This window comes from Centrocercus urophasianus, unplaced genomic scaffold (assembly GCF_019232065.1).
Source record: "Centrocercus urophasianus isolate 14NV4802_14NV808 unplaced genomic scaffold, USGS_Curo_1.0 seq_5, whole genome shotgun sequence".
Lineage (NCBI taxonomy): Eukaryota > Metazoa > Chordata > Aves > Galliformes > Phasianidae > Centrocercus > Centrocercus urophasianus.
The window spans coordinates 4129329-4142641 of NW_024885088.1; the positions used below are offsets into that span (position 1 = coordinate 4129329).

The window sequence follows — 13313 nt, forward strand, 5'->3', positions numbered from 1 at the left end:
ATATATTCCCATTGCTGCCAGGGTCACCAGAAGTCTGAATGAACACATAAAGAGCCCACTTAATTGCAAAGATTTATAGTTATGCTGTTTTCTTTTCTCCCTTTCCACTCAAACTCGTCTTCTGTGTCTGACATGTATAGAAAAGGCAGAGCTACTTACTCTAGTTGAAATAAGCAGCAGGGATTCCTTAGTCCTACTGCTAGTGCATAGGCAACAGAGAAGCTGTTTTCTAAGCCACTCTACATAGGGTACGGAACCAAATAACGGTATGCCAACATAGTACCAGCCATCATCAGTCTGCAAGGAAGCCATGAGTTACATGACGGGCAAAGGGTGAGCTACCATGCAATAAATAGATGAGCTTTTGAGTCTTGAAAGTAAGAAGTAGAAAATTGCCAGTTGAAAATCTCTTCTCCGCCTGTCCCAAGAGCCTGCTGTCTGATTCATGTATAATTTTGTCAAACTAAAGCCTTTTCCTCTACCTTATTTATGGTTATGCTTTAAGTTTAGGTAGCAGTGGAATCAACAAATTCCAAACAACCAGATTTGGAGCTGAAAATTACTCCTCTGAAACAGTTTCTGCAACTCTAATTGAACACGATTGTTCTAAAGAACAAAATCAGACACTTACCAATGGAGCGATGAATGCAGGTGTGCTGGTTATCACTCAGAAAAAAGCCTTCTTTGCACTGACATTCATAGCTGCCCATAGTATTTACACAAATCTGCTGGCACCCTCCATTGTTATCCTGACACTCATCAACGTCTAGGAGAAAAGCAAAAAGAAACACAGCATAACAGACTTAGAACATGCATCTAGAAGAGAAGGGAATCCATAAAAAGACACACTGTAAGTTAAGCTAATGAAAACTACCTGGACTCCAACACAATTAATCCAAATTGACTCATCTGCTTCTTTTTCCTGCATTGTAGGTTTAAAGTTAACATTTAAAAAAAACAACAATGAAAACAACAGTGTAGAGGAGGAGTCCAGCTAAGACTCCATGCACTCTGAGCTACAAATTGATTTCCAATGCACAGTGAATGTTAACATCCCAAAAAGGCTACGACCCCATCTGCCAAATGTGGTGTTGCACACTGTCATTCCCACTTCACTTGGAAAGACATACTTCAGGCCTACAGTAATTTCTAGCAGGGGTAGCAGGCAAACACAAAGGGCATTACTGGGTGAAAAGAGTCTTTATAGAGTTCTGGTCTTGAACAGAACAGCATGTTTCAATTACTGGAGTCATAACCCCCTACTTTGTCAGTTTGTTTAATGTTGTTTAATGAAAAGAAGGCTTCTTAAATCTAAATGTTCCATGTCCATATTGTCATTTTAATAGGCAAATATATAAAACCACAAAGGCAGCATTAGCTACTGGCTGTTTTGAGGGTCCCTTGAGCATAAAAGTTTTTATGCTGTTGTGTTTAACAGAGACATATGTTTCGGCATTGGGAAAACATTGACACTTACATGATATCTGACTCACATTCAACCTTGCAACTCCTGTTTTGCTCGTAAAAGACATATCACATCCATTTTCAATTTTCTCTTTGGATAAAAGCAACTTGCCACCTGAGAAGTCCATGTTTTTATTTTTATTTTTTAATAGAGACTCTCCCACCAGTTAGTTATTCCACCAGATGTGCCAACATGTCAGCAAATGTGTTGGTGTATGTTTTGTTTTTATTTTTGGAGAGGGGGAGGAGGAAAAGGAATACAGCAAAGCTGAATAAACGATCCACAACACTGAAAACCTCAGAAGAGCTGGCAGAGCTCCTGCAGAAATTAATTCCTGAGGACTGGCCACAGTACATCAAGGTAAAACCAAGCTGCTTCTGCTAGTACTCTTCCAGGCAAGGTCAGGAAGTACAAGGGCAGGAGAAACTCTTGCTGGTAACTAATACAGGAACATAAACTAGCTCAGGCAACTTGCTCAGCTAAACTTACTATTGCTGTTTGTGCTGGTGGGCTGCTTACACCTCGTGTAGATGACAGGAACTGTAGCTCTTTTTCAAAAGCAGAGAAAGCTCTAGGGTAATTAAAGCAGTACCAAGAAAAGGAAGCATGAAGACAATGCTTTCACATTGAGAAGAAAACTATAAATAAGACAACCTTCTGAGACTTCATCTGTGAATTAGCAGGCAGTGCTACCCCATAAATGACAACTCAAACTAGTTTCTTTCAAAGAGCACACTGAAATCTAGATTCTCCAGAAGATTAGCTAAATACTTACTTTCTTAAAAGAAAAAGTCTCAGTTGATATATGTACAAATCCCAAAATTTTACTACAAAGCATGCTACATTCCAAGCATTCTGTTTACAGTATCACAAAGCAACTTGAATTATTGTCTTCCAGCTCTGATGAATAATCTGAAACAAATGCAATGATTTATAAACATTATTTTCTGTTCTTGATTGTAAAGGCTAGTGATTTACCACTTCCATGGAGAGAGAGCTTAATTTACCACCAATCCTCAAATCCATATGCTGGAATAAATGTTAACTTCAAGTAAAACTCTTTAAAAATCCTTTATGAAGAATTTCTTCCAATTGTTTTCACTTACTTGCCTCAAAATTATTTTAATGAAGGGAAGGAGCTGAAGAAAGAGAGCAGCTGGGATCTAGGATTACCGTATCGGTAACTCCGTAATACATGACTTCCATTAAATCTTGGCCAGGTGGTGGTGCAGGATTAGCGCCTTCTTTTCTTAGGTCTTACACTAGGAACAGGCTTTCTGGAGCACTCTGTATTACTTCAGTCTTAAAAGGCAATACTGTATAATATCAACCATACCAAGCAATATACTGGCCATAGCTACCTGAAAAATATTTATTGAACTATATTCTAGGTAAACTTTCTTCCAAATAGTATAATTATTAACATCAGCCCTCTACTAGTCCAGTTTAGAGAATGGGGTAAAAAATCTTCTAAAGTTAGGAAAGAAGCTCTCTTGACTCCAAAGAGCTCAAACTTTGATAGATTAGGCAGAATAATCCCTTCGTGTATCTGAAATTCTTCAATGCTCAAAAATGAAGTAGCTGCCAAAGAGGCTTTTTCTTTCTTCCATTGTTTGTGCAACTCTTGTTCAATGCAGCTGAACTTACCCAGCACATGTAAACACCAGTAATGCAGCATATGTGAGATTACATTTTAGACAAGACTTTCTAGCAATTTAAGTTCCCCATAAACATCAAAATAAGAAGTCAACTTTTTTTCAATAAAACTCTTTTGGCTTCAGTTTTGTTAGGCTCTAGATGTCAAATCAGGCTGTTGACTGTTTTGAAAAACAGAGTGGATCCTCAGCAGCTTTAGTTGTTGTCACTTTGTCTGAGACTTTACACCTGCTGGAGACCTGCATCCAAAGGCCTAACACTAATACAAGCAAAAAGTCATTTCTGACGATGCAGAATCTTTTTCTCTTGATCATCTGCTTTAAATCCCACCAAAACTCTGTTTAAAAAATTTTAAATTGAGTACGAATACAAAGCTCACATTCCTTATTACTCCTTAAAAAAAAACATGGTTTTCAGAGCAGACATCTTTTCTTTGGCAATCTTTTGCATAAGATCAGCTGACACTGCTCATCTTACTGAGAACCAGTACCTGGAGGACAGCAGCCTTGAGGCAGTAAATGCAGTTCTCTCTTCTCTTAAACTGATATCTGGAAAATCAAATTCATTTCCTAGGCTCTTTATCAAACCTAAGTTCTCTCATCTAGGTTGGCCTCACCACCTGACAGTGCACTGGCTCCCACAATTCATTATGAACCACTTATGGGATAGCTAGATCTCAGAATGCTACTGATGACCCCAAAGAGGAAGTTGGAACAAGGTTTCTGCAAGCTACCTTAATCCAGACTCACAAAAAGATGAAGAAAGGTTCTCACTTGAGCTGAGCTCAGATGGTTATCCTACATAATATGCCCCAGCTCTCATCCTCAAATAGAGGAAAAAACTAGGAGAAAGTAAATACATGTCCCTAAGCACTATTCTCTCTTTAACACTCTTCTCAAAGAACCATCCCATTATTGTGTCTGTCAAATACACTGATGGTACTTGATGGACGCATCTAGAAAACAGAAGCTCAACTTCTATAGCCTTTAACTACTTCTTATCTACACAAATACATAACTAGAATGGCAATCAGCACAGAAGCTAGAATTAAATATACAGGGCTTAAACAAGAGTGTACCAGGGAGACCTGGACTTCAAATTGGCCAGTCATCACCAAGGACAATAAGGAGTAAGGGTAAGGTTAGCTCAGGGAGAGGCTGGGAAAGGAGTATTATCTTTCAAATGGGAGAGATGAAGTATGTATATATACAAATGTATATGTGCATGTATAGATAGATAGATAGATAGATAGATCAGAAGCATGATGCTAATTAACACATACCTGAATTTGCATAAGACCTCTAGGTTTTTGGCCCACCGCCTTCAAATAATCAAACTTGTGTTGTGTATCTTAGTCATATGAGAACAGTAGTGTGGAACACTATCAAAGAGTAGGAAACATTACAGCTGATAAACATGGATGCTTTATTGATTAAATAAACAAATACTTTCAGTTTCTCATCTAATTTATCTGATGAACTTTTCAAACTAGCTCCACTGGTATTTCACCCTGATCTGGCTCCAAGCTTTCCTCAGTATTTGGCCTAAAGAAGCTATTTGGACCAAATGTCCTCTCTGGATATGCGGGACAAAGGTCTGCTAAGGGTACCTGAAACCAAAACGACAAGCAGGAAGATACAGAAGTGGTAACATTATATAGAGTAAATGACAAGAACAGGATGTCCACTGCCCAATTCCTTCCATGATCTTCTTCCTGTCTTCTGACATTTCTCTTTCATGTCTGAATTCTCAAGCACTCAAGCCCCTCAGAAATCTGAGTTTAATCTTCGAAGTCTCCAAAGCATTTAGGAGCAATGGCATAATTCACTTACCATTGCATTTTTTGGAGACTTCTGAAAATAGGACTCATGAGCCAGGGAGCCAATCCTATGAATTTTACACGATTCTTTGAAATATTTCAATAAGCAGAACACTGCAATAGAGAGATGAACTACTGATAGCACTATTCTCAGACTTTTCTCAAAAGTTAGCAATCAAATACCATTAAGGATATATGTATTTGTAAGAGAAATTACTAGCAATGTCAAGCTCAGAAAACATGAAAATCTAATTTTGAAAGTTTAAAATCATTATAATATGAATATTTTTGTAATCAGCAAGCAGACTGAAAATCTCATAAAAATCACATTCCTTCATTTACCATAGTCATAGTTATTCCTACACATTTAACCCAACATCCTATCTCTAATGCTGCCCTATAGTGGACACATAGGAAAGTATACAGATGGGACACACCTATAGCTTACATGCCTTCCTATTTTCAGTGATCATGTACCTACCGATGTTCCTAAACCACTAGCTGGTCATTGATTCTGACAGACCTTTCCTCTGTGAATTCTTCTAAACCCTTCTGTACCCAACATGCTGAGGCAAATACTCCTGCAATTTAACTGAGTTACATACAGTACATTTTTTGCTTCAAACTTGATGTTTTATGGCCTGACTGCAAGCGTGTTCCCTAATGCCATTACGGTGAGAAACAGTTAATCATTCCCTACTTGCCTTTTCTGTATCTTTCTTAATCTTACAGATTCTCCTTGACCTTATGGTGTCTACCTCATCGATCTTAAGCTATAGCTACACAAAAATATTACTGCAGAGATCGTTCAAATTACTTCAGTATATTACATATAAAACTAACCATTTCTAGCAATTAATGTTAACGACAGCAATATATGAAACACATTCTCACTTCTGTATTCCATGCCCTCCATGCACCATGAGGCTCTATTGAAATGGGTGTCTTGGAAGATCTAATCTCAGGATTGCTCTGGAAGCTTGAAGAGTAAATCTGCCACACAGGTGCTAAGCACATGCAATCAGGTGAGCTGATGTAGGTAGGCACTTCTGCTGGAATGATCACACATGTAGCAACATGTTAACGATGAGAAGCTGACACATTGCATCAGCTGAGGGGACTATGAAAACAGGAATCATTGCTGACTGAAATAACTGTCAAACCAACTTTCTTAGATCAACTCTGTATGAGCACACTAAGGGGAGCATTAGAAGAAACAGGCACCAATACCTATACACATGGATTTGCATCTTCAGTTCTGACATCAGCCTTCACCAAGAATTTAAAAGCACATCTCAAATTTTCCACTTTTTACACAAAAGGCAAAAATTCTGCTTTTTGCCCTCCACCTTCAGAAACAAACAAAAATGTGATGATGAAGAAAAGGAAAAAGAACACCAACCCCTCAACTGAGTACTTCATTAATATGGTTAAAGAAAACTTCAAGAGAGCCTTTGCTGAGAAAAAATTTACTTGAAAAAAAAAGCAGATTCAACAGCAGACAGTGTTTACTGGAGTACAAATTAAAAAAAACAAAGTGAGGAAAATTATCTTTCCCTGACAAATAAAGCACATTTTACAGAAAAAAAAAAAGCAAGAACAAAAAAACAAGAACACTTTTGATGATGAATACTAAAATCGCTCTAAAATGATCAATGGATATTATAAAATACCAGATTTCCCTAGAACCATTCTATTATCATGTAAAAAAGGCCAAACATGATGCTCCTAATCTGTCCCAGAAAATCCCATATCTCATGATTACCTAGCACCTGAACACACACAGACTAGGCCTCTGCAATTACAGATGTGTGAAATCAAATGCTTGAAACATTTTTTCTGTAGCTATTTCGTACCACTCAGTGGCATTCCCTGAATTTCACACCACAAACGGAGTGTAAACATGGCTGTAATAGATGCTTTTTACAGACAATAAATTGAAGGATATTTTCATGTTGTTCCCACAGCTTTGGTAATAATATACTTTGAAATCACTACTTACACCAACCATAAATGCAGCCAAATCTGCATGTGAGATGGAAATAATAATTCAGTTTTCCTGAAATGCATTCAACTTGCTGGGATAATATTTGGTTTATTATATTAAGGTATTTTGATCTTAAATTTGAATCTAAAGACCCATGATTTTGCATATACATCTCAGTAAAACAGACTGATTTGCTATCTGTAGCACAGGGAACACTCATGTAATGCCGGAACTCAGCTCTGCCGTGTGTGATGCCTGCCCTTTGCTCAGCAGAAGTAAACAGCTTCATGGACATTGCGCCACTGTTGCACTGAGTTCAAGTCTCCTGACGTCACTTGCCTACTCCATTCTCAAACAGCTGGGCACCACTGTCATTTTAAGAAAGCAAAGCCCCTTTTCATAGCTTTTAGCATTTCCAAAATAAACATCCAACCTTCTTTGTGTGACATCTTACCTGGAGCTTCTGTCTTTTTATTTGGTAATCACGCCTGATTTTTAGACAGTGCACACTGTGGCTTCTTGCCAGCAATGCCTAAACACAACAAAGTTCTCCATCAACTATTTTTAAGTGTTATTCATTCCTTCAACACACAGTTTTAAAATAATTTTATATAAATCTGATCCTATTTTTTTCATCTACAGTGTCACTCTCTAGGGAATGCCAGCAGCCTTCAGCTTGACATCACTGAGGCTTGGACAGTCATAGCCCTCTTAGCAGTAAGCTAGCAGTTCTCAGAGATGTTCAGCTGCATGTAGGGCACTCAGAATTTCAATGCTGGATTATAGATGCAAACAAACAGCAGTCCTGATCAATTGAAGAAATGTTGATACAACTTGAGTAAATTATCCAGTCTATTTTCATATCTTACCTTGTCTTGCCTCTGGGCTTTCCCTAGAGCGTTATTAACTGCTACAGTCTGAGCTGAAGCAATATTTTATATCCTTCTTCTAGGTTAACTACTGTTTATACCTGCTTCTTTTTGCATATACTTAGAGACCCTGCCACGATCAGAATAATCTGCTTTGGATTTAACCCAAGACAACAGACAACTTCTGTTTTGCTTATTTTCTCAACAAACAAACAAACAAACAAAAACAAACCAAAAAGAACCACATAACTTTAAATGAAAAATGAAACTACTTTCAATTCAAGTTGGTAACATTCTCAAGGTTTGTAAAAGAAGCATTTTCTTCCCCGGCACTGGCAATAAAGACTAAGGAAAAGATTAAATTAATGAAATGTTCAGAGGAATGGGGTGATTTTCTTTGTTATCTATCAGTAACATAGGGGACTCTAAATCTAAAAAAATAAAATAGGTTTTGTTACTTATATATATGGACTATATTATATGTCCTATATGTGGCCCAAGACAATTCTTCTTCTTCAGCGTAGCCTAGGCAAGGCAAATGGTTGGACACCCACAAAGGAAGCAGTTATGCAGTTATTATTTTCAATGGTTATCTCTTGACTTTATCTAAATAATCTAAATCGTGCCGATTTCCATTAATCAATATTGTTAAGAACTGATTCCATTCTAGAGCACAATATAATACCAGTGACTGTATTTGGAATCACAGACCACAGAACTTTGGTGGTCTCCACTTTGTCTGATTTCTTTTTGTAGTCTATAAGAATTTGGTTTGTTAACTGGATCTACATAATTTCTTGGGGTGAGACATATATAATAGGCTGAAATCCTATACCTTCTAGTGAATGTACAGTCACCTTTGCTTTACATAAGATCTATACACAGCATGGCTCCCAAAGTTCTGGTTTATTTTAATATAGTTCATAGCATTTATCTTCAGGTATACACCAGTATAGGCCATATCAGCTTAAAATTTTTTTAGAATGTCTTTAGAAAGTTGAGATGAAGTAAGAAAAGATATGAAGTCAATACAAACAAGGTAAAGAAGGATGCATAACCCAGAATAAAAGTCTGACTTTGTTTGCTAAACTAAGATACAGCTATCTAAAACTACATTGGACCAAACAAGAATGTCAGCATGGACTGATTCAGCTTATACCTATTAACCTCACACTCTAAGCAGATTACTGTTCACTTTCCTGAGTGTTCCATGTAGAGAAATCTTCATGGTGATTGATTACCTCCTCCAGGGAGCGAGTATTAAAAAAAAAAAAAAAACTCAGACAACAAGAAGACTTGCAGAAACAAGAGAATAAGATTGATGTTGCTGTCACATAGCTCCCAGTTTCTTAATTTATTATGACAGTCTGAGAATCTAACTTCATAGTTGACAGCAACTAAGATTTATTCTACACTTTTGATTATTTCCCCATACCTAACAAAAAAACTTCAGGTCTACACTGATTTATACTGTCTCATTTCAGTACTTCTCAGATCAATTGGCTTAAGAAAGCAAACATACTGCAAATTAACACGTAAAGAAAGTTGTATGTCATCTGAACACAAAAGATTAATGCCAGATGATCAAACATTAAAATGGAGAGAAAAAACTTTCATACAGACTAAAAATAACAGTAAAAAAAGCTATCTATAGAAAAAGCAGGATTTCATACCAAAGCAGTGTATTTGGATCCTAGCTTCAGAGACATTTGGATATCAGAGGGCTTTCTGTCAACAATGCCAACAATTAGAATTCCTTATTCTTATCAGATTTCTCGAGTGAACCTGAACTTTCATTCAAAATTTCAAAATTAGTTTCCAGTTTGTGGCTCTAAACTTCCTAGAACAATTCTATTTCCAAAAGTGTTAACAGAATTCCACCGAATTGTATATGCCAAAAAAAAAGGGGAGCAGTTCATCTGAATTACAGTATGTAGGCAGCTCTAAATGTAATTCTTCGTATTTATTTCCATGGAAATTAGGCAACAAAGAGCATAATAGCACTATTTGATAGAGTAAATTCTTAGCTACAGAATACTCCTTTTCAACACAGTCATCACTATTAGCTATGCATTTCCATCAGTGATGAACAAGAGACTGCATGGCTGTTTGGAACATGGCTTGTCTTTCCCATCACTGTCTTGGAACATGGCTTGTCACTGCTGAAATGCACTACCCACTACCTCACTGTGCTCACATCCACTGTTGGCTTTTCATAAATGTTCACTAAGTATCAATGAATGTTAATAGGTACCATTTTTTCCACGTGGAGGTGTTCATTGACACACCTTTGCTTCATATGCATTTCCATGTCAGATGGCATTTGTCAGACTGCCCCTCTGCTGCCATCTGTCACACAGCAACAAAATCAAACTGAATATTGGTGGGAAGTTTCAGCCTCTACTGACATACCACCAGTATCCACCTCTGCCACCATGGGCCATAATAAAACAGGAGACATTACTTTTGGAGCAGCCTTTGCAAAGACGTACTTCAGGATGTGAGCAGTCACACACCCCAAATACCTATTTTTCTCTAGTGACTTCAAAGTCAGTATAGATTGATCATTTATGTGATTTAAACTCCATTAGAGAAAATCACAGCCTAGGACATTTCAAGTAAGTGATGGCAGTTAAATGTTATTCTAATTTGTACACGAACACAATGACAACGATTATCACGTGTACATCATGGAATCTACCATCATGGGAGGAAGCTACAACAGTTCAGAGACTGGAAACTTCTATCATTACAAGGTGCCATAAAAGTAAGTCTGAGGTTTAGAGGAGTAAGTAATCATTGTAATTAATATGTTAGCTAAAATCCTACCTCTAAAGAGATTTATTTCTAGGACTGTTTGCTGCCATTTATGCTATCCAGACTCTCACAACATGCAGGCAACCAAATAACTGAAGTAAACATCTGTATACAAAAGTTGTATGTTAAAATCTCCTGCAGTTGTCTATAGTACATTTACTTATCATCCTACCTAGTAATATTTGCTTGGCACTTCATATTCAGTTAGCAGAAGACATTAAAGAACAGCAGTACACGTTATAAAACCAGATGATGCCACAGTACCAGAGACCAGATGGTTTACATTGCTGTGATGAATCACAGTTCTTATCCCTCATCTAATGTACAGACATTACATACATACAGTATGACTTACAAAGAAACTGAAAACAGTAATAGAATGACAATTAGTTCCCTGTCAAAGCATATCAGAAAGCAACTCTCTTTCTTATTCAGGCCTACATCTGAAGAACATAAAAAATGAACTGACGTTTTTCATCCTAGTAGCATGCATCAGAGATCAACATTGAGCAACTTGCAGTGTGGCTTTTTGTGGAGGTACTTAGCCTGTTCAGAGGAGGGTCAGTGGATTTGTATCTCTGGGCCATAAATGGCAAGAGTCCCCTAATCCTAAAGATTTTATTAGACTTCAAGGACCCAGTCACTGTCACTCACCACAGAAGTAAACAATGCATACATTTTTAAAGAACACAGATATTTCTATTGTTAAAGCTTTCACTTCAACACTTTTTTCACTCACTCTTTAGATGTATTTTATAGAGGACCCCATTCTTATCCTGTGCCTGGGTCTTTCCAGTGCAAAACAGATCCCCGTATTATTCAACCACTAAGCCCTGATTTTGAAGTTTGGCTTCCCTCTTTTTAAGACACAAAACTACTAAATTCCAAAGTTCTGCTCAAGCAAAACTCTCATTGGAACCACTGAAAATGAGAGTCAAGATTTAGATAAGCAAATAACTTTCTCTAAAACAGACCACAACAACAAAAAAACAACATCATAACTTTGCATGTATTTTTTAAAAATTAAGAGTTACAAAAATAAAGCTATTTGGTTTATTCAGTCTTCCTCTGCCTGCCAAGAAGTTTAAAATTAGCAACCATGAAAATCTGTAAGAGTCTGTGACTGATAAAGTTGCCAGAAGCCCTGTTGAAGTTCCAGAGGAGGACAGTACTGTCAACTCACCTAAGTCTCCTGGGGTTAGAAAGGAAGGGCAAGGAAAACTGATAGATGGAGAAGGAAGCGGACAGTTTCATAGCTTCTTTTTAACACAGTTGTTTTTATGAAACATAAAAAAAACCCCTAACTTTCCAAAAGTTGTTTAGTTTTTTATTAGAAATCTTCACATTAAAAAAAAAATATATATATTTGAACTGCTAGGAAACATAAAGAAAAATAAACCTCAGTAATATAAGCATGCAATTTCAGTTCAAGGAAGCAACACACTGCACGCAGCTGTCTGGAAATGAAGAAAATTAAAGCTAAATTAAAAAAAAGGCAGCGGTCCCTTTAATCACACCAGTGATTATGCAACCCTTAATCAGTTATATATCACTTCTTAATATTTTGCATCTGAAAGATCTAGAAATGATTTCACATACACTTTCAACTCTCCTCCCACTTTATGTTGATGGGCACATTAGGTCATAATCCCCCAATCTACTGTATACACTCAGATAAATTAAGGTGTGAGAACACCTAGATTAGATTTTGAGTTCAAACTGTTTTAGTGTTGTGTTGGCTAGCTTTTGTTGTTCTTGTTTGCGTGTGTGCGTTTGGCTTTTCATGTTTTGTTTTTGTTTTTGAAAGAAAAACAAAAAGTTGGATGGGCCCTGGGCAACCAGACTAGTGGGAGCTGACCCTGCCCATAACAGGAGGGTTGAAAGCAGGTGGGCTTTAAGGTGTTCTCCAGCACAGACCATTCAGTGATTCTGTTATATATATACCCGTGCATAAACACTAATGTTATCATAATCTGAATCAGATTGTTTGTTACTACTGCCCAGCCAGGTCTTAAGCTTGCGTGTCAGGATTGAAATTCCTTCTCTTTTAAAATAAACCAGCAGATCTCAAAGCAACACAGCAAGACAAGAACTTGGTACTACACCCTAACTTTAGACCTCAGAAGAAAATAAATTATATCAATTCAAACATGAGCCTAGTTTTTATTCTAAACTGGGATCCCAAAGCCCATTTTATAACAGGCAGATGCTACTTAAAATCCTGCCCATCTGCTCCTAGATTGTCTCAGGGGTTTCTTCTTTAGCTGCTGGCCCCCAAATGCCTTGCTGTGCTATTGGTCTACCCCACCTGCCAAACCTGGCAGATCAGTACCAGTCCTGAAACAGATGTGGTAGCTCTCAGGAAAAGTGCTACCTACTTCTTTCCCACTAGGGACTTCATATGACAATTACTGTTCATGAAGAAAGGCAAAATGCTACCTAAGAACAGACAAATAAAACAGTAAAGTACACTTTTCAGACTGGAAAATCAGGCCTTTGGTCTAAAGCACATCTTTGAGACTGGGGACATAGCCAGGACCTTGCTACTGAAATTTTCGTTACTGAATTCAAGCTGGCACTGTGTTTGTGTGCTTGTCTACCAGAATGAACATTCAGCTCTTGCAGTGAACTCAATGCAATTCATAATAAACTACAGAGCTTGCAATCCTGGCCTTATTTATAATCAAAAATTCATTCTTT

The 13313-nt window shown here is 37.3% G+C and overlaps 1 protein-coding gene across 4 annotated transcripts in view; it reads right to left on the reverse strand.

The window, feature by feature from the left end:
* The window catches only part of SCUBE1 (signal peptide, CUB domain and EGF like domain containing 1), a 205337-nt gene that overhangs the window by 150378 nt on the left and 41646 nt on the right, over window positions 1–13313 (reverse strand). For all 4 annotated transcript variants that reach the window (XR_006171503.1, XM_042835115.1, XM_042835114.1 and 1 more), the window contains exon 4: window positions 632–766. Coding sequence is in view for 3 of the 4 variants with exons in the window: in XM_042835115.1 (XP_042691049.1) it covers window positions 632–766 (135 nt within the window). In the remaining variant the exon portion in view is untranslated. The remainder of the gene's footprint in view (window positions 1–631; window positions 767–13313) is intronic.